This window comes from Natrix helvetica (genome assembly GCF_964273705.1).
Source record: "Natrix helvetica genome assembly, chromosome: 1".
In the NCBI taxonomy this organism is placed as follows: domain Eukaryota; kingdom Metazoa; phylum Chordata; class Lepidosauria; order Squamata; family Natricidae; genus Natrix; species Natrix helvetica.
The window spans coordinates 329,934,509-329,957,400 of record NC_138548.1 but is presented as its reverse complement, the minus strand read 5'-3'; the positions used below and the strand labels follow the sequence as shown (position 1 = coordinate 329,957,400).

The 22,892-nt window shown below is 38.7% G+C and overlaps 2 protein-coding genes across 2 annotated transcripts in view; both read left to right on the top strand.

Moving 5' to 3' along the window:
* The window catches only part of TAFA1 (TAFA chemokine like family member 1), a 528,735-nt gene extending 507,154 nt beyond the window's left edge, over positions 1-21,581 (top strand). The window contains exons 5-6 of the mRNA XM_081934046.1: positions 20,121-20,177; positions 21,228-21,581. Coding sequence (XP_081790172.1) covers positions 20,121-20,138 — 18 coding nt within the window. The 3' untranslated portion in view covers positions 20,139-20,177; positions 21,228-21,581. The remainder of the gene's footprint in view (positions 1-20,120; positions 20,178-21,227) is intronic.
* On the top strand, positions 209-623 carry LOC309385169 (cyclin-dependent kinases regulatory subunit 2-like). Its single transcript, XM_081939300.1, has one exon. The coding sequence runs from the start codon at positions 224-226 to the stop codon at positions 461-463; it is 240 nt and encodes a 79-aa protein (XP_081795426.1). The 5' UTR covers positions 209-223; the 3' UTR covers positions 464-623.
* Positions 21,582-22,892: the final 1,311 nt, after the last annotated feature.

Sequence of the window (22,892 nt, the reverse complement as noted above, 5' to 3'; positions counted from 1 at the left end):
CACATGCAAACTACTTTTATACCTGCATTTTGTAAATGATGGATGAGAATTGGTCAGCAAAAAAGGTCTCCAAAGCCTCCATTCTATAATCAGCCAACTTCATAGTTTCGTCCATCAAAAGACTGAGAAACAAATCAAAGGGCAACAGTCTAGACAGCAGTCGGTTAGTGACCAACTCTGGGGCCAGAGGGGGATTTCACTGTGGTTGCTGGTTCCTCTCATAATGGCTCATAAGGAGATCTATTATTCGGATAAATACTTCAAAGAGAACTACAAATACTGGCATGTGATGTTGCCAAGAGAGCTCTCAAAGCAAGTACCAAAAACACATCTAATGACTGAAGAAGAATGGGGAAGTCTTGGTATTCAGCAGAGACTTGGCTGGGTCCACTATATGATTCATGAACCAGAACCACATATCCTTCTTTTTAGAAGATCACTTCCAAAAGGCCAACAAAAATAACTTCTCTAAATTTCTGAAATTTTATGTACAAAAGTACGTATGTTGGTACTATTCAGTGAATACTTGGGGAAAATGTACAAATAAGTCATTACCTGTGCATGAGCTGTATTATTCACAGCAACAGAGCTCAGTAAAATGCAAAGTTAAGTTAGCTGCTATGATCTTGAACTCTCATTGTTAACACGTGCCTATTTGCTCCTGTCAATTTTGTTCAATAAAGTTTACAACTTACAGGTGATGTGTTGATTATAAAATCTTCAATGATCTTTGGTTTATATTAGCAATGCATCTTTCTACAAATGTTAGAGCAATTCATCCCGTAGCTTTTCAACTTCTAAAATAGATCTGAAGAAATAAACCTGGTTTTTTTTTTAAACTGCAACAGTCTAGGGAAAGAAGTGATATCCGTTTTACTAAAGCAATGTCAAAGATGTAATGTCAAAAGCAATCTCATGATGTACAACATCATTTTTTTTTTGCTAGAAAAAGCAAAACATAGTGGTGGCACATATGTGCACCCATATGTGTGTGCACACTAACATACATATCTGGGAGCAGTATTTGAAATAGGTGCACATACCAAGGAAAAGATATTACTGTTTTAATAATTGCAACAAAAAGAAGATCCTTGGCTTTCCTGTTTCAAAGCACCTCTTTCAAAGGATTTGCACAGCCCTACAATACAGTATTTTAAAGGCTTTAAGGAAGTCCTGTGCTGGCAGCTATGTTTTGGGGAGATGGATGGATAGATAGACTGAAATTATTCTTTCTTTAGGAGTGGGAGAAACCAACCTCTTTTATTTTCTTGGTTTCATGGTTGCTTGATTTCATACGGTAAACAGCTCCATATTTTTTTCCCTTTACATGTTTTATCCTGAAGCAACAGAGCATTACAATAATTGACTTGTCTTATTATTTCTATAAGCTACTGTATGTCCAAGATGAAATGCTTAGCTATGGCTGCTTGTTTATTTGGTCTTTGCGGGGGGGGGGGGATTTTTGGATTGTTAAAGGAAAAACTTGAAGGCTTGTGTTGTTCTGAAGTTTTCCACAGCTCACTGAATCATTTTATGCACCACTGAAGATTTCCCCACATATGGAATTGCTACAAACTGCATTCCCGAACCCCTCCCCATCATATTGTGTAATTTAATTCACACTTTATAGCACGATAAGGAAACACTTAGACCCATGTGCATGGTAGAAGGGTATTTCAAATACCAGGAAAGGGTCAAGTACTCACTAAATATCACCATTTCTCTGACCTTGGAATATGCATAGGAAGTCTTACTTTAAAAATATAGCAAGTTTCTTCCAAACAAAGAAGGGGAGAAGGAAAGAGAGAAGAAAAAGACTGAGTTAATCTCAGTTAATTGTGTGTGTATGTTTGACTGACTGACTTTCTGACTGTCCATCTGTCTGAAAGGTTATGGCTCATCTGCATGGACCGCATGTCCCAGTTCTAACAAAAACTCAGTTCAGAAAGATTGTGTTTTGCAGGGCTTCAGACTCATTGCTTGACCTCTCAGGTGTGCAGGTGGGAGTTAAGGCCTGAAAATGATGAAAGTATATATTTGATCTGTCCTGCTTTTCTAAAGCATTCAGCTCTCAGACTCCCTCAAGTTCCAATTTTTCCATCAAAACAAAGAAGACAAATCCTAGATGGGGGAAAAAGTGGAATAAGAGCAAAAAGTTCATCCGGCCACCCAATGTACTACTTGGAGATACAGAGCTGTGGAGATATCTGACCTTCCAGCACTTTGCCTCCCAACAATTCTTTATTTATTTGTCAAACTTTAAAAACCATCCATCTCCCTCAAAGAGGGGCAGTGGGTAGTAAAACATTAAAAATGTAAAAAAAGCTTTTAAAAAAAAAACAGTATATAAGAGTTAAAATTTAGAAAGAGGGAAGGATGATTAAAAAGTAAAATGGCAGGCCACTTCAGGGGCAGTATTTACTTTACCCTCCCTACCGGTTCACAAATGTGAGCATGCGCGCTTGCACACTTGCTTCCCTCGCATGTGCTACCTCCATGCATGTGCTCTGCCTTCCACGCATGCGCTTTGCCTTTAAAAAGGGCCTAGATGGGATGCCGTAGAGCTGGGGTGGGTGGGCGGGGCCTCCCGCCATTTCCACTACCGGTTCGGGTGAACCAGTCAGAACCAGCAAAATACCTTCCTCTGGGACACTTACTAGTCCCCATGGCTGCATGCTCCCCTGCATGAGCACTAAACAAGATAGCAGAGCCATATTTTCATGCTTTTCTGGAAGGCTAGGAGAGTGGGGGCCCATCTCACCTCTGGGGGGGGGCGGATAATATTCCACAGAATGAGGGCAACAGAAGAACACATTCTCTTCCTCAACCCCACCACTTGGAATTCTTTCACTGATGGGATCTGCAATATACCTTCCCGACAATTTTATTTTGTCCTTGTTTCTATGACTTCAGTCTCCATTAATTTGATTTTTATTTCTTTACAATCTTATTTTTTTTATTTTAAAATATACATAAATAATTGTCCTCCAAATATTGTCTTTAATATACTATACCCTCTTTCAAGAATTCCTACAAACAGAAAGTGAAGGACTCAATGTATTTCTGGAATTTGATCAGTTTGTTACATCCGTAGGGGGGACAATGAGGAAGGGGTGGGGAGGGTGATCGGTTTTCAGAACCATCTACAAAATGAAATTGTCTATATAACACATACAGATTAACCATCCTGTGTGCTGTTAGTGTGAGTTACATATTTTATCATCGCCGTCACTTACCTGTATTTCTTCATAGTATGACCCCAATCTCTTTATGGTTCAACATTATTTTACTCTGCAACCATCAAGAACTTTTTAAACAGAGGAGGAACATCTGGTGAGCTGAAAATGTTAAAAGGCCACAGACTGAGAAGGATACTGCAATTTTTTTTCCCTGAATATGAAAATGTATCATAAATTATATCTTCTAACGACTTGGAAAGATAAGTGCGACAATGCCATCTCATGGCCAAGGTCAAATTTTATGTGGGAATACTTCCAAATGGAACTTGACTCTCATAAAATAGTTTCTTACTTTTCAGAAGACAGAAACCAATTGAGAGGCAGCTTAGGAATACTCATAGCAGTCCTATTCTCTAAAATCCTATCTCCCACCTTGATCAGCAAGATCTAAAAATAATGTTTGCTTATGATCATTGGAAGCCAAGCAGAACCTTCAGGAATCCCGCTTGTCTATACTGTTCCTTACTATGATCCCATCTCATATATATATAATCTTGTCAGTCCTGAAGGAAAAGTGCTGGATTATTCCTGAATATTGCACATTTGTTCTTTGTATGTTTGAGATGCAGTATTAAAATAAATTCTTAAAGTGCCTACAAGGCGATCAAACCAGTCAGTCCTAGAGAAGATTCACCCTGACTGCTTTTTAGAAGGCCAGATCCTGGAGACGAAACTCAAATATTTTGGCCACCTAATGAGAAGGAAGGACTCACTGGAGAAGAGCCTAATGTGCGGAAAGATTGAGGGCAAAAGAAGAATGGGACAACAGAATGAGATGGCTGGATGGAGTCACTGAAGCAATTGGTGTGTGTTTAAATGGATTTCAGGGGATGGTAGAGGACAGGAAGGCCTGGGGCAATGTTGTCCATGGGGTTGTGATGAATCAGACATGACTTCACAACTAACAACAACAACCTACTTTATGCAGTGATGATAATGATGAGGATGTTATTCATTCAGTCATGCCCAACTCTTAGCAATTCTATGGTACAGGTCTCTCCATATCTTCCAATTTTACATTGCTTCTGTCAGCTTTGATGGTGTCCAGTCACTGTGTTCTTTCATGGCCTAGTTTTCTAACTTTATGAGTTATGAACAAGAAAAACCATTGTCTCCATAGTCTTCAGCAATATAACCTCCTGCCTTGAGAACCAGGTGGTATCTACATCAGTGGATTTTGGCTAATAAGTCCAGAAAAGCTTACACTCCATAGGCAGTGTATGTTTTCCATAAAGGTGTTACTTGCTGGTTCTGCTGCTTTCATTTCATCATTGTGATTGTGTTTTGCTTTGCTTTGCTTTGCTTTTCAAAAGGTCTTAATTCTGTATTCTGTTCATTGGTGTTAAATGGTACATATGCACCAGAAAGGCAGAATATAGCAATATTTTATAGAAAGAAATGGAAAAAAAATTGCACTACCCAAAAGTGAAGATTTCCCCCCAAAATTAATGTTGTCATCTTGGGAATCTCTATAGAGCTCAAAATGGAGCTGGCGGCTTACCTTAATTTTACATAGGAAAAATCATAGAAGAAGGAATTAGTGCCACTGAATGGAAATCATACAGCAGCTGGAAGTCTACAGGGGGTGAAAGATACATTTGTAATGGTTTAATTGAAACTCTCATTGTCCTTTAGCATTGATTTGGCTTAGTTTCACAACCTCTAATGGGCCCAGGTTGCTCATCCTTGTGTTAGAGAATTGGCACACTTGGTTGCAAACCAATATAATTGCCTCTATCCAGATTCTACCTGACAGCATTTAATACTTTAGTTACAGGATTTACTTCCAAATACATTTCCAAAGAAATAAAGCTATTCAATTTCACATCTTAAAAATCCAAAATTGTAATGCCAAGTTAAAATTGCAAAGAGATAATACCACCTTTTGGAGATTGTAACATTATTTTAAAGTTTATTTTGGCAGGATTTTTAAAATCTTTTTTTTTCTTTGTACTTTGGTTTATGAGAACTAGGAGTTTCAACAGAGAATCAATTCAGGGGCAAAATAATAGTGAAACCACAGGACACGATTTTATGTCTGGAAAAATGTAAGAGGCAGATTTCTTTCAATCTGACCATTTACTTGCTCTCTTTATTTTTGTTGGGAGACTTAGCGCATCCTTTTATTTATAGCACTTGAAAAAAAGATATCCAGATTTGTTTTGAGCTATGAAGGATTTCGGCTATGCCTAGCTGCTATCCATAGACCCTGCTAGCTCAGTGTGTTGGGAAACGTTCAGAAAAACGATGAACTTGTTTGCGAGGGCAATGTTTTTCATTTCAAAGCAAAGCAAAACAAAACATCCCTTGGTCTCAAGGTATTAGGGATAACAAAGATCTATGGCCGTGCTTACTTTAATAAAGCTCACATAGACAGATTGCCCTGTTGGATTTACTTTTCTCTTTTCATATATTGACGGAGCTTTGTGGTTTGAATGATCAATGAAGTAATCTAGCTCTTTCAAGTCCTATCTAGAAGTTCCAGTATTATTAATACTATATACATAACAATGTGGAGTCACAGCTGCTAGTTCTTTAGCTGGTGTTTGCCTTCGTATGCAACAGGTATTTCTCAAGAACCTAGGAGGTCATAATGTATCAGCTAGAATATGTGTGGAACCAAGCAGAATGGCCTTCAGCAATGATGGAAATGTTGCTCATTGCAGATTTTCTAAGTGCCATCTAAGATTTTGGGGGGTATGACACCCAATAGGCTGATAACTGTTGTAGTCCGCCAGTAGCCAGCAGAGCTGGCAGCAGATTCGGACAGTGAGGAAGTTGTGGAAGAACATGGGCTAGTCTGGGAAAGGCTCTGATGGGGGCTCTGTGTTGGAGGCAGAGAGGGGGACAGTGCTGTATGCCAATTATCAGCTGCCTTTGGAGTCAGACATCAGTGAGGCAGACAAACAGCTGGAGCCTGTTCCCAATGTGCACATGTGCAGAGTTGCCAGACGAAGGGAACAGCTAAAGAATAGGGGTCGACTTGGAAGTAAGGCCATAGGTAGATGATGAATGCCCCCCCCCCGAGGAAATACAAGAGCAACTCTTTTTTAAAAACTATGCATTGTGCTAGTTTTTTGTTGTGACAAGGAGTTTGTTTCATGCTCTTGGGAAGCCTAGGTCAAAACAATAATCACTGGGACCACCATAGCTGGACCTAGTTACTTGCGGGATCGCATCCTCCCACATACATCCCTGCGGCCAATACGCTCACACAGGGAGGGACTTCTCCTGGTTCCGTCCACTAGGCAATGCCAGCGGGCGACACCGAGGAGTAGGGCCTTCTCTGTGATGGGCCCAACCCTCTGGAATGACCTCCCCCCCTGACATTAGAACCACTTCTGACCTCCGCTCCTTCCGGCAAAAACTGAAGACCCACCTGTTCCGATTAGCAGGCCTGGCATAATTCAACTGTCCCTCCTGGCAAATGTATTATATCTGGTTATTTTAGGGTTTTTTTAATTTACTGTATTTGTTTTTAGGGGTTTGAATTTATTTTATATCTGCTTTGTACAGTTCTTTTAACTGTTTTTTAACCTCCTCCATGTCAATTATCAACTGTACATATTTAATTTTATTGTATCTTGTTATATTTTGTATGAACTGTACACCGCCCCGAGTCCCTTTCGGGAGAGGGGGCGGTCTAGAAGCATTAAATATTATTATTATTATTATTATTATTATTATTATTATTATTATTATTATTATTATTATTATTATTATTATTATTATTATTATTGTTATTATTGTTGTTATTATTGTTATTATTGTTATTATTGTTATTATTGTTATTATTGTTATTATTGTTATTATTGTTATTATTGTTATTATTGTTATTATTGTTATTATTGTTATTATTGTTATTATTGTTATTATTGTTATTATAGCTGGTTTATGCCTTTTCAATTTCCACTGCAATTTTCAGATCTTGATACTTGTGTTCTTCTCCAGTTCTTGGTCTTCTATTTTACTAACTTTTGGTATTGCCACATCAATTATCCTTACTTTCTTCCTTTCAACCACAGTTAAATCTGGTGTGCTATGAGCCAAGGTTTTAGGGGTTTGTATTCAAGAAATCCCACAATATTTTAACTTGCTCATTTTCGACTACTTTTTGAACTCTATGTTCCAACCATTTTTACTAGCACAAAATAATTTTTTCAGATATGACATGTTGTTGCTTATAATCAGTTTGTGTATGAGCTGAGTATATGATCCACTGTTTCTTTTGCCTCTTTACACAATTTGCACCTTCAAATAATTCAACATTTTTTCCAGTTCTGGCATTATCTAAAATAGTTGCTCTTCAACAGCCAAAATGAAACTTTCAATATCTTTTCTTTTTAATCTTCCAATTGTAAGACACTGCCAGGTTTTATCTTTATCCACTTTCTCTTCAACCTTTTGTAAATATTGACCTTGCAATGCTTTTCCTTGCCAGCATTCTGTCTTGCTTTTATTATATTATTTTGATGTTATGTGTTTTGTTTCCTGCACATTCAGTAAATTTTAATTGTTAACTTGCATCGATGCTTGTTTTTTACTTGTTTTTTTTACTAATCACATTTTTTTCTTTTATATTCTTGACGTTAGCCAATTGTAAAGCATCCAATTATACTTGTAGGCTTCATCCTGATGGTTTGGCCATTCAGCATTTCAATTCCATTACTGTTTGTGATAAACCCCACCCCCAAAACTTTATTGCTACTTTAGCTTTTTCTTTAGGCTAAATCTCATTGCTATATTTGTACTACAAATTTTTATGGTATTTTCTAGTGTCTGATTTCAATTTTCTATCTGGAACATTAACATTTTTTTTGTTCTGTTTCCTAATCCCCCCCCCCAAAAAAACCAAGTGATAATCATATTGCACCTGGTTTGCCAGCTAGTTTCAGCAGAGTGCTTAACAACCTCAAGTAGCCTAGAGTTACTTCTGACTACTTTGAACAAACAATTAAGCCTAGTGATTAAAATGAGCAGATTGAAGGAATTGTGAAGCTGAACATTCTAATTCTTGAGGACACTAAAATCTACCTGGTGCTGAGCATGAACTAAGATGCTAGATATATCTGGCTGTGAGCTATTCTCAAATCCTGCTCTCTCAAATGCAATCTTCAGGTAGCATCGTGCTTGCTAATGGGCTAACATGCTTGATTGGTTTGAGAATAAGTTTGGTATTTATAAGGCTTTTCAGTAAAGTATTAAAGAAATGAACTTGTCTAGCTCACAATCTTGGGTAATGCGCATTGAATGGTGCTAGGAAAAGAAAAGGGGCACAGCAACCATCTGAATAGGTGACTGCAACATGCTTTAAATGACTGATTTACTTAAACAATAAATGATTGCTCACCTTGCTAGAGCAACTTTGAGCCACCAACAATAAATTAAAAACAAAAAACACAATAAGTTTTAAAAAAGGAATTACAATTATCACTATACATCCAATCAACCAACCAACCAAGTTCACCTAAAACTCCCTCCATCTCAAGTGCCTAAAGAAATAATCAGATTTTTAAGGCATTATGTAAGGACAACAGGGACACGGCCACCTAGATCACTGAGAAGATGACATTCCACAGGACAGGTGTCTCAAAAGAAAAGGCTCAGAACTTGGGTTCCACAACAAGGCATTTATTATACTGAATAGAAGGAATTCAGAGAATGTTCACCTTATTGCTCCTGGTGGGGTGAAAGAGACAATCAAAGACAGGTAATCCCAACAATATCACAAACCATGTTCCAAAAAATTTGATGGGACCAGAACCTAAGCTACATTTGAATAATATTAGTTTAAATATAATAAATGTTTCAGTATAATAGAGTTGGAAATGACCTTAGTGTCAGGTTTCCTAAAGATGCACTGATTGATTCATGAGTATCGAGCCAAGTTTCAATACCAAACTAGTCATTTATTAGGAGCATCATAGGCAAGGGCTTTTCACAGATCAAGGTTTGTTTGAGTTATAGCTGAACTTTACCCCTGTTCCTTCTCTCCCCTCAGTCTGTGTCATAAATCACATTCTCCAATGAGGTGCACTGCTCCCAAGCTTGCTGCAGTAATCTGAGATCCAACTTTTGCTGAAAGTATGTATGAAATGCACTCCCCACCTCTTCTCTCACCATGACAACTTTAGGAGTTGACACTTGGAGGTTTTCTAATTCAATCCCTGCTCAACCAGAAGATCCTATACCATTCTGAACAAATGGCTGTCCAGTCTCTTCTTGAAAACCTCCAGTGATGGAGGATCCACAACTATCAAAGGTAAGCTGTTCCACTGATTATTTGTTCTCACCGTCAGGAAATTTCTAGGTTAATGATCTTCCACCTGTTCTGGTCCTGTCCTCAGGTGTTTTGGAAAATAGGTCTACCCCCTCTTCTCTGTGACAGCCCTTTAAGTCCTTGAAAGACTGTACCAGGTTCCTGCAGCCATTCCTTATGTTTTATTCTCTTTGGCTTTAAATGTAATTTAAATTCAGTGCATACAGTGTTTCAAAATAACATAATCCTCTCGCCATGTTCTCCTGCACAATTATGATTAAAAAGTTTTCTTTTTTTTTTACTGAAGTAGTATATTTCTACATTCTGTTACAAATGAACATATTTACTTCTGTTGTCCAGATTTTGCCCTGCTTCTCCACAATTATTTTTCTCTTTATAATAACAGTCAAGAAAACTCCACATTTTTTTAAAAAAGAAAGAACCTTATATTCCTTAGCTCGTTGTTTGAAGGCTGAAGAATATTTCTGAACTGAATTCATACAAAAACTCCCTGTGCCTCAATAGCAATCTGGGGCTGGGTTCACTCACTGTGCTAGGATCTCTCTTATTCTGCTCTTTAAAGCTTCCTCAGACCAAACCTTTCAAACCTGCAATTTTCCTGTTTTATTTTCTGCAAAGCATGGATGTGTATGTGTGTAATTGGATTTGGAAGCCACTTGATTTCATAATAGAATAACAGAGTTGGTAGGGATCTTGAAGGTCTTTTAGTTCAACCCCCTGCTTAGGCAGGAAACTTTACACCACTTCAGACAAATGGATATCCAACATCTTCTTAAAAATGTCCAGTGTTGGAACATTCACAACTTCTGGAGGCAAGTTGTTTCATTGATTAATTGTTCTAACTGTCAGGAAATTTCTCCTTAGTTCTAAGTTGCTTCTCTTCTTGATTAGTTTCTACCCATTGCTTCTTGTCCTACCCTCAGATGCTTTGGAGAATACCTTGACTCCTTCTTTGTGGCAGCCCCTGAGATATTGGAACACTGTTATCATGTCACCCCTAGTCCTTCTTTTCATTAAACTAGACATATCCAGTTCCAGCAACTGTTCTTTATATGTTTAGCCTCGAGTTCCCTATTCATCTTTGTTGATCTTCTCTGCATTCTTTCTAGAGTCTCAACATCTTTTTTACATCGTGGCAACTAAAACTGGATGCAGTATTGTAAGTGTGGCCTTACCAAGACATTACAGTAATGACACTGGGCAACTTACAATTTGAAAACAGAAAAGCAATAGAAGAAGAATCTGAAGCATCCTGACAAGCTTACAGAGTTCTATCTAGCAACCCAGCTGTTCTCTTCTTTAGCACTAGGTTTAAGGGGAGATCAGGCAGATGGAACTCTGTCACACACACCTCTTTCTGCACTGCTCTTTCTCTGCACTGTCACCACCTACTTATCTCTGCTTCATCCCAACTATCCCAACTCTACCATCCAAATTTTCCAGGCATTGGGGGGAAAAACTTGGAGGAGAAGCTGGTGCCTTATCAAATGTGGAGCCTGTATGAAAGATTCCATCTGGTATTCAATAAGCCCAATCAAACGTGTATTGATGAAGAGAGCAGATGGGACATTGCAAACGCTTTAAATATTAGCAATGCAATTCATGGGGAGAAACTGTCATTGGGCTCAAAAACCCCTAATGAATTAACAGACTTCTATGACATAACCTATCTAATTTGTTAGAGATTTCAAAATTTGTTGACCCCAACGTGGCGCAGCTCACATTCGTCTTACCATTGACTGCAAATTATGTCTATGCACAAAGCTATCCTTCTAGAGAGACTCGGCACTGAAAATATTAGCCATACTCAAGCTTGTCCGAAAACTTATTTAAATGTGCTACCCCTCCACAGACATATCCCAGTTTCAGCTTTCCTATTTCAACAAATAAGCAATTCCCCCCTATAAAAAAAACATGCACAAGAACATTTTCAATGCTTTATAACATACATTTGCAGCAAATTCTAAAAAAAAATAGTTTTAGGATTGGGTTGGTGAAAATGCAGCGGGAATCAGTGGTATGGGAGATTGCTTGCATCATGGACAAATGGTCATTCAAAGAGACTTCTAGTATGTGAAACTGTAAGAATGGGAATCCTTTCTCTCTCTAACGCAAGAAAGAAAGTAAAAAAAAAATTAGGATGGTTTAGGTAAAAACATAAGCTGAAGTTTTAAAAAGCCACTTCCCAACACAATATTTTATCTCAGGATTGCAGATGATAATCATGAACAATTGAGACATATCCAGGAGCAGATGTATAGTATTGTTCTATAAACTCATACTGTGTTTTCCCAAAAATAAGACAGGGTTTTATTTTCTTTTGACAACACCCCCCCCCCCAAATATGCCTTATTTTCAGGAAGGTCTTATTATTTTTGAGATGCAGGAGGTGGCGAGCATGGATTATTGTGTTGCAATAATTTCAGGGAGGGCTTATTATCTGTGGAAGGCTTATTTTCAAGGAAACAGGGTAGTTTGTTATGCTGCTCCCTTTCTGGCTTATCCTGTGATTTGCGGTCCTCAATGATAATTTAGCAAGCATCTTCTAAAGGAAAATCTTTATGCAAAACATAAATAAACTGTAATAATAGCAGTTGTAACCCCTCTTTGGTCACCAGTGAGCTTGGCTAGCCATGGTCTTTTGTTGACTTAGTGATGAGGTATACATGAATGAAATAAAACATAAACCAGCACAAACTATGAGCTTTTATTTTGGCTATATTATCTTTGCATATTTTATGAGTTTGAATCAGAAAAATCTGTGGGGACAAAAAAAACCTGATAGCTACAGCTCTCTTCATTAGATTGCAAACTGTGCCAGTGAGATCGGTATGTTTTATAAAATTGCAAATGTGACGTGAAGAATGCCAAGAAGAAGCAATAGAATTAAAATAAAAAAATAGGTTCTGAACTAGCTATATTTCATTATCCTGCCATTTCTTCCCTGCCTTCATAGAAAGAGCCTAAACAAATTTGTTTTTTTTTAATGAATTCATGTTACCTTATTTGATCTGCGTGGCTTTGTCATAAACAGAAACCTTTGATCAGAGGCATTTTTTCCATCAGAGGAAATTCCGTATCTCATTACCAACATTGTCAATAGGGATTAAAACAAACAGCAAAACCCCTTTTCTCATGATGAAAAGAATATATCAAGGGGTTTTTTCCCCTTCCTCTAAAGAAACAGAGTATCAAAGCTTACTGTCACCAAAAAGAGAAAGAGAGAGAACAAGAGAGAGGTTGATTCAGAGATTACCATGTATGAAACAAAGCTTTCTTTAATTCTTTCTGGGAAATGTTTGGAAAACTATTTCTATTAAGATAACTTCCTTTTGCATCAATTTTTCGGCTGTGGAAAAGACACTGAGTAAAGAATTAGGGTCAGCAACAATCACAAAGATTGATGGATTGATTGATTGATTGATTGATTGATTTTGTCAAGCATGTATAAGATAACAGATATAAGTATAAACATGATTATGAACAGAGGAAATACATACGAAAAAGTGGTAAGAGTAGGACAGGAACGGTGGTGAGCTTATGCACGCCCCCTTACAGATCTCTTAGGAATGGGGTGAGGTCCACAGAAGACAGTTTAAGGTTGAAGCTGTAGGGATTTGAGGATGTAACAACGGAATCAGGTAGAGCAATCCAGGCATTGACCACTCTGTTGCTGAAGTTGTATTTTCTGCAATCAGGTTTGGAGCTATTTACCTTGAGTTTGTATATATTCTTTACCGTTGTATTATTATGGTTGAAGCTGAAGTAGACATTGACAGGTAGGACATTGTAGCAGACAATTTTGTGCACTACGCTTAGGTCAGACCATAGGCGGTGTAGTTCTAGGTTGTCCAAGAACAAAATTTCAAGCATAAGGTATTCTATCGTGAGCAGAGAAATGGAGTACTCTTCTCATTAAGTACCTCTGGACTCTCTCAATTGTATTAATTAGATCATTTGATCTTCTCAGCTTGTGTTTGGAGGTTGGGTTTTCTTTTGTATTTGGTGTTTTTTTTTTTGTTGTTGTTGAATTGCTATATTTTTATTTTGTTTTCTCTTGTTTTTAATCAGTGAAGCTGTGTATCTAACAATACCCTCCAGGCCCTTTCACTAAACCAAAATATCATAATTTATTAACTTATTTCAGCTGTAACATCTTGAGCAGACGTGAACAACCCATGGGTTATATGTGGCTCTTGACTCCTTTACTGCAGAGCAGAGAGATCACATTGCCAGATCAAAATTTGGCAATGTCACAATGCAGAGAATTGCTTTTCCAGCAATTTAGGAACTCCTGGAGAAAAGACAGAATGTCAATCAATCAAATATAAACCTGAAAGTTACAATAGAGATGGAAAATAACTAAGTCTGGTATAAAGTGACAGGTTTGCTAACACAAGCAACCTAGTTGGGTATTAGGTTCCAGTTACACAAGTCTCTAGCTGGAAAATTTTCAAAAGCAGAAGAAATATATTTCTGGTGATATTAAAGGTAAATGGAATAAATCAAAGTAAAGATCAAGAGAAGAGATAGGAGCTCCTTGGCAGACAGCATGAAGCCTGAAAAGAATTCAAAATTGAGGACCTCTGGGAGGGGGAAGAAATCTGTCCTAAAGATAAAGAGGAAAGAAATAAACTTCAGAGTTTGGGGAAAGAATTATGAAGTTATGAATGAAAGATTCTTGACACAAGCAGATGCAGACAGACATACAGTACATAGAAGAGGAAAGAAGTAGCCGTATAGCCTGAAAGTAATTCCTAGAAGGTGAAAGGAAAGGGGAAAAAATGTTTAGCCTAGTAAGAGGCAGTATTATAAGGAACAACATATTAAGTGAGAGGGAAATAGTTATGAGTAAAAGGAAAGCAAAAGCTATTTATTCATTTAAATTTACATGCTGCCCATCTTGCAGTTCGAGCCATTTCTCCATATAGCATTCAGCACAGCTGGAATCACCCTTGAGATCTATCACAAGGAAGGCAGCTGAGCAGTGGTGGGATTCCAAATCTTTTCCTATCGGTTCTATGAGAGCACGCTTCACATATGCGCGCAGCACCTAAAGACCGCCCTCAGTGTCAGCGCTGTTGAGCTGAGCTGTTTTTTATCTCAGCTGAGGTGCCGGTAATCCACTCTGCCGCGTGAATCAGCTGAGCTAAAAAAACAAGGGAATATAGGACAGGGAACGAGGGGGGCGGGAGGGGGGGGCAACCAGAGGTGGTATTTGCCGGTTCTCTGAACTACTCAAAATGTTCACTACCGGTTCGCCCGAGCCAGTCCAAACCGCTGAATATCACCTCTGCAGCTAATGGAGTGCCTAGGATTAGAAGGCTCAGTTGGCATAAAAAAAAACCTGGCCCGTTTCACCAACTAAAGAATCATCCAGTGGATTTGGGTGAAGGAGGACCATGGAGGACCAAACCAGAAGATGAGAACCAAATTGGATTCCAACAGGGCCAGGATGGAAAAGGTATATGACCTTAAAAGAGGGATCAATATCCACAAAGAGGATGAGATAAAGTTGTCTTCAATTGTAAAATATTCCCAATATCCATTATAGATCCATAGGCCTCAGGTGTGGAGGAGGTGACAGGGAACAAGGGAACAAAGGACAAGATGTGTTGCGTATTAAAATGAGTAGCTGAACTAGTTGCTGAAGTTCTCACTCAGTTCCTCTATTGAAGTGGGAAAATACTTAAATCCTATTGGTTAACCAGCTGACAGCCCCCTATAAAAGGAGCCCTGTCAGCCAGGCTGTCACTTCTGTTGTTCCAATGATCTAATAAAAGAACTTTGCTAAAAGTCACTCTAGCCTCGTCTCCATTCTCGCCCAGAACTTAACAAGATGAATCTCAACTCACCTTGCATCAAGATGGGCGGCAAACGAAAGTAATAATATAAATAAAATAAACAAATAAACACTGTGACCTTAAAATGCACACAATTCCCCATTTTGTACATATGTTGTGGCCTCGTTGCCAGAGGTGGGTTGCTTCCAGTTCAGCCCAGATCAACCAAACTGGTAGTAGCGGCAGTGGGAGACTCCGCCCACCCACCCAGATGCTTCTGTGCATGCGCAGAAGCATTGCACGAGCGCACGAGCGTTCACAGGAGCGCACCCAAACCGGTAGTGAAAAAATTGGCAACCCACTTCTGCTCGTCGCCATATATTTAGAGAATGGAGCTGGCATTTCAATACTAAAATTCTTATTTCATCATTTTGACAAAGCCACTACATTCATTGTGCAGAAAATGAGATAGACGACAAAGCATCAGCAATTAGATTCACTGTGTTCTGTGAAAATTTCCTTTATAAGAATGGCTCTATTGTATTATCACACTTTATGACAATGGGATTTTCCAGAATTTACAATATTTAGAGCACCTCTGCTGAATTTAGTTTGACAAGATTTACAGGATCTTTAGAAGAACACAATGTGGTGGCTTGGAAGATTTATTTTATTTTAAAGTTGGTGGTGGAACCTGCACGCACATATGTTTTGATATTTATCTTTATCTATTTATCTTTATATGCATGAATTTATACTTGCTTATGTATGCTTGACTATATTTTCTGATTTCTCTTCAGGTTATATAGATCTCTCTCTCTCTCTCTCTCTCTCTCTCTCTCTCTCTCTCTCTCTCTCTCTCTCTCTCTCTCTGTCTTCATCCCCCCTTCCCATGTGTCTCTTCATGTGTATGTGTGTAAATTAAAGAAATTTTGTACTCATAAAATAAAATTTAGGCTCATAACCAATTGTAGGGTTTAAATCTAAATTTGGTTGGTCCCATTCAGTCCCTCACCATATCTCCCCCACTACTCCAGAGAGAGAATGATAAATTGTCAACATTGGGATGATACCTCAGCCCAAACCAGTGGAGGCTAAGTTCTGAGGTATCTAGTATTGGAGTGCCCATAGGCCTCCATTTTCCTTCCCCCACCAACCCTGATCAGGAAGGAGCAGAACTACAGAAGAACTGCACCTCTGGTCCCCCACAGCTATCAAAGAGGACCAAAAGTGTATTGTGGTCCATGGTATAAAAGCCACTAAGAGATCAATCAGGATAAAAAGGGGTTGCAGTCTAGAACATGGCTGTCAAACTCCCAGCCCGCAGGCCAGATTCACTGGCCATGCCCACGCCCAGTTTGGCAAAGGGGGGAAATGTCTTGATACGTCACATAATGCTGCCGTGACAACATGAGTTTGACACCCCTGGTCTAGAAGTACAGCAAAAGAGACTGCACTGTATTCCACTCTTACATGCTTCAAATCAGAATACTCTCACCTCCACTGAATAAATCCTAAGTGAAGTTAATCAAGCCCAGCAAGCATTCAGAAAAAGTTCTTGAAGGCCATTAGGGTTTTTGGGGGTGGTCTTTTTTTTAGAGTGGTTTAATTCTAATGAAAGTTACAAGAAGCCCATTTTTCCTGGGGGGGAAATGGCCTAAAATAGTTTAAACAAATATGCAAATAGCACAGAGGTGTAAGCGAAGGCAAGCCTGAAGAATCCCAGCTGCTATTACCATGCATCTGCCAAGTATGTTTTCTTCCAAGTTTAGGGATGCTTGTTTTATTCTCAAACCACCCAGAAGGGCAGGAGATCTTGTAAAAACAGCTGTTGTGAACAGTATAAATCCAGAAGCTGTCAAGAGTAAGGAAACTCATCGTTTATCAAGTCCTGCTTACCCCAAAACATCCCTAAATGTGTCAGTTATGATGACAATCAACACCAACTTCTTAACAAGTCAGCTAATGGGAAACTGAGGCCCCCGATTCAGATACTGTCATCTCAGCTGGTTTAGAAATTCAGACCTGGGACAGCATTGGTTGCCTTGATTGATGACTTTTGTTGTGATCCAGATAGGGGGAGGGTAGACCTCCTGAGCACTTTCTCATAGGTCTGTTGAGCACAGCCTCCATTTGGACTCTCTGCAGGGACTGGACGTTGCAGAGACTATGGGATAAGGACATCAGAAATCAATTGAGAGCAAGCCAGCTCCTTCTCTTCCACTTCATCATGCATTCTCCTGGTCAGCTGCTGTTCACGCTGATCCAATCTCGGAGCCAGAAACCTGGTAGGCACAGGGGGGAAATTCAGTTTTAAAGAAACAGATTGTGCTAAAAGACCGCAGGGATGCCAAGAGCAGCCTAATATGGCCAATACATGCCAGGCTGATTTCACCCTCTAGAGGGTCACTGCATCATTGATCAAATAGTCAATTAATCATAACAGATTGCAGAAATAGCAAAACTGCAATCTGCTTCCAGGGGAAAATGCTACTTTAGCACTAGAACAGTTAAGGATGGGTTTAAATTGATTCATGGTGGGCTTAAGAAATAAGACAAAGGCAGTCCTGTGATGTTATGGTGCCAAACATGCATTACCAATGTCATAGTTCAGGGGTGTCAAACTTGATTTCATTGAGGGCCACATCAGGGTTGTGTTTGACATGGGGGGGGGAGGCTGGGGGGCATGGTCAGGCCAGCTCAATGTCACTCATGTCAGGGGCACCTGTGGTGGGCCGAATGTTCTGCCAGTGAAAACAGGCGGCCGAGCTCTGTTTTCGGCTGCGACGGCCTCTACCAGCAAAACTGGAGCTCCATTTTTGCTGGCAGAGGCACCATGGGCCAGTCCTTTGCTGTTTCCACCACAGATGTAAGAAGCCCGCCGGCTGTTCATTAAAAAACATTTCTCTCTCCTAGAAAACGAACACAGGGAAAGTAGTGAAAAGGGTAGCAAGGTACAAGATATGAAGGAGGGGGGGGCTGTGGCTTCACCTGGGGACAGGGAGGAAGGAGCAATATCGAAAAGGCTCAGGTCACAAAAATAAAAGTATTTGAAATATTTGTAATTGTTGATATACTAGAAAGTGACAAAGGAAAAATGATTGAACACATGGTTGATACAAAATAGAATAAGATTCTGTTTTTTGCTTATCTCTTATACGTTGTTTTTAATATTGTAAAAATTGTGAGATTTGGAGGGATTTCTACCACTAGCGTGGGAGCTGCCAAAAGTTTCTATGTACCCCTTTACCTTTCCCCATAAATGTTTAAAAACCAATAAAATTATTTTTTTTAAAAAAGAAGCCCGCCGGCTGGACCTGGGCCCCAGGCCTTAAATTTGACACCCCCTGTCATAGTTGAATGGAACTGCAGAAAGGCCTAAGCAGCGGGAGGTTATTTTAATGGAGAAATTCAACTGAGTTAGTATAAACTAAAAAAAAATAATTCACATTGGAAAATGTTTCTTATTATTTAGAAGATACATATACTGCACGCACAGAATAATTTACGGTGAACTGCGCATGCACAGTCACTAAAAACCAAAATAGTGGCAGCCCAGCAGTGGCAAGGGAACCAGTTCAGGGGCATGGCAGGCCAGGGTCGCTGCCGGTTCTGTGACCTAGGCCTAAATTCCACTACCAAGTCAGCTGAATCAGGCCGAACCGGGAGCAACCCACCTCTGACAAACACAGAGAAAGATATATATAGGACTGGAACATCTAAGGATGGATTTAAATTGATTCATGGAGGGCTTAAGAAGTGAGACAAAGGCAGTCTTATGAGGTTATGGTGCAAATCATGTGTTGCCAATGCAGGTTTATGTCATAGTTCAGGGGTGTCAAACTCAATTTCATTGAGGATATATATATATATATATATATATATATATATATATATATATATATATATATATATATATATATATATATATATATATATATATATATATATATATATATATATATATATATATATATATATATATATATATATATATACATACATACATACATACATACATACATACATACATACATACATACATACATATATATATATATATATATATATATGTCATAGGGGTGTCATATATATATGCCCAAATATGGGAGGGAACATACTGCTTCCCTTTTCTGTCTATCGGCTCACCCTAGGAGCCATCCAGGCAGAAAGCCATTTTTTATGTTGCCTTGTTACATTTGTGTTGCATTTGTGTTGATACACACACACACACACACATGTACATATACATATACATTCCCACCTTTATTATTTTATAAGTAACTCAGGGCACTGAAGATGTATAATATTCCTTCCTCCTTCTATTTTCCACAAAGCAACAGCCCTGTGAGGTGGGTTGGGCTCAGAAGGGTAATTGGCCCAAAGTCATGTTATTGTGGTAAATGCTATAAATAGCATTTGCCTCACTGAGCGCTACTTGTTGCACAGTTATCTCTGTAAACCTCACAAAATCTCACACACCAACTTTGCTTAAAAAGAAAAATGTAGTTACATGCTCTTTCCAGGAGTTGTCTCAAAACGAGTTAGAAATTAAAAAAATAAGAGCGTGAAATATTATGAAACTCAATCTTACACATTTATGGATCAATGATTTTTTTACCTTTTTAAGTGATGTATGGCATAGTGTAGTGAATTGATGGTTTTTAATCATAATGATGCTATGATTCTATTTTCCTGCTGTTGTGAAATATCAATACGGAAAAAATAGTTTGGACTTTTAGCTGTATAGGAACCTGAATTTAAATCCTTATTGTATCTTACAGTCACCTGATCCTTTTTTTGGTCTGTATTTCTCAGCTTGGCTACGAGAATTAAACTGGAGAAAACCTTGAGCCCTTGGGGAAAAGAATATGTGTAAGTATGTAATACTTTTTAAAATATACTGTATAACAAAATGTCATTTCTCATATTACAATTTGTAGCTGCAGAAATGGTAAAGTACCTTGCAAATTTAGGAGTTCTGAAAATGCTGATAGACCCTTAACTATCATCCCACAGAAGCTCTTTATAAATAATTCAGGGATTTGTGCTACTCTGACACACTCTTTCATACAATAGTGTGAATAGGTAGAGAGAAGCATCTTTTCTCAGTACTATAATTTGCTTTCTCCGCGTATGCATTAAAGAGCTGGAAAACAAGAATGGATGCCACAATTTGGGAGGTCCAGAAGAACCATCCGGCGTATTTCACTGTTTAACTTTACAATTTCTGGAATTTCAAAATAATGAAAGTGTCAGTGATTTCCTCTGGATCTGAGGCACTGTAGTCTTAACATGGTTGAATCAATATGATATATAGCTCATCCCAGAGTTAAATTAGTCACAGATGTGCGGGGCAGGGAGGGGGGAGACAAAAAGAAATAAAGATGTGGAGACTCTAGAAAGAGTGCAGAGAAGAGCAACAAAGATGATTAGGGGACTGGAGGCTAAAACATATGAAGAACGGTTGCAGGAACTGGGTATGTTTAGCTTAAGAGAAAGAAGGACTTGGGGAGATATGATAGCAGTGGTCCAATATCTCAGGGGTTGCCACAAAGAAGAGGCACCTGAGTGTAGAACAAGAAGCAATGGGTGGAAACTAATCAAGGAGAGAAGCAACTTAGAACTGAGAAGAAATTTCCTGACAGAACAATTAATCAGTGGAACAGCTTGCCTCCAGAAGTTGTGAATGCCCCAACACTGGGAGCCTTTAAGAAGATGTTGGAGAGCCATTTGTCTGAAATGGTATAGGGTTTCCTGCCTAGGCAGGAGGTTGGACTAGAAGACCTCCAAAGTCATGTTAAGGCTCAAGAGCCCTCAAATAGAGCGACTGCTTTGTGCTATCAAGTTGGTGTCAACTCTTTATGACCATGTTGATGGAGTTTCTCAACCTGGACCGTTTTCTCTCTCTCTCTCTCCCTACAGGGGAGCATCACCACAATAATCAAATCCATCCATCTTGCTGCTTGCCATCCTCTTCTCTTTTCATCCTCTTCTCTCAGCATTATTGACTTCTCAACAAAGCCAAGTCTTCACAAAATGTGTTCCAAATATGATATTTTGAGCCTGGTCACCTGTGACTCAAGTAAGAACTCTGAATTGATTTGTTGTATGATCAATTTGTTTATTGTCTTGGATTTCCACAATACACTCTGGACTTTTCTTCTGGCACCAAAGTTCAGAGGCATCACTATACTTCTTATCTTATGTCTTCGCATCCATAAAGTATCACTTTGAAAAACACTTGTCTGCATGAGCGGGATATTTGAATAGACATATCCTGGCATTCGAACATCAATTTGAAGGCCTTCATGCCATACCTTCAAATATTGTAGAACAAAAAATAAAGGCAAACAATTATTTTTAGCCTAGGGGCTACGTTTTAAATATTTGACTACAAACAATAAAGCTGGTAAATGAACAATATTCCTTTCTTGTTTTGGGCAGAGGTTTTTCATTTTTTGAAACTAATTCACCAACAATTAGGAAAAAATCATGGAAGTTTGTTTTTGTACATGTGGCTCTCAATTGAAGCGAAATTACTATATGCGCAACGATGGAAAGATTCGACACTATCCTCAGTGGAGTAATGGTTAGAGATGAAGGGGTTTGATGAGATAGTTAAATTGAGCTCTTTGATCAGAGAAAAAACAATACCTATGTTTATAATTGACTGGAAACCCCTTATGGACTTTTTGAATAAAATAGAAAAAAAACAACCTTATATATGTATTGGAAGATTAGATAAGGTAGATCATGGAAAGAAGAGAATTAAATTGTAATTATAGACTAAAGGTAAATGTATAATTGTACCAATAAGTACTGAAAATAATAAAAGCTACTTCTTTTGGGGAGGTTTCTTTTACTTTTTTCCCTTTCTTGCACTTTTAATTTTCTCTTTTATTTCTTTTCTTATATATATATGTGTCTGTATCAGAGGTGGTATTTGCCTGAACTGGTAGCAGAAATCGTGGGTGGGTGCACTCACCTACTCTGGCTCTATGCCATCCTATTTAGGCATGTTTTGAGGCCGGGCGCATGCACAGAATGCGTGCGAGAGAGCAAAGTGCATGCGTGGAATGCCGGGCGCATGGTATGCATGGCAATCCAGTGGTAACAAAATGTGAAACCCACCACTGGTGTGTGTGTGTGTGTGTGTGTGTGTGTGTGTGTGTGTGTATACAGTGTATACACAGATAGTCCTCGACTTGCAACAATTCATTTAGTGGCCATCAAAGTTACAACAGTACTTAAAAAGTTATTTATGACCATTTTCCACACTTGCAACTGTTGCAGCAGCCCATGGTCATGATCAAAATTCAGATGCTTGGCAACTGATTCATATTCATATCATGGTTGCAGTTTCCCAGGGTCATGTGATTTCCCTTTCACAACCTTCCGACAAAGCAAAGTCAATGGGGAAGCCAAATTCACTTAACAACAGTGTTACTAATCTAACAACTAGAGTAATTCATTTAACAACTGTAGCAAGGAGGTCATAAAATGAGGCAAAATTCACTTAACAAGTGTGTAAGTTAGCAACAGAAATTTTGGCCTCAATGATGGCCACAAATTGAGATTGATCTCTCT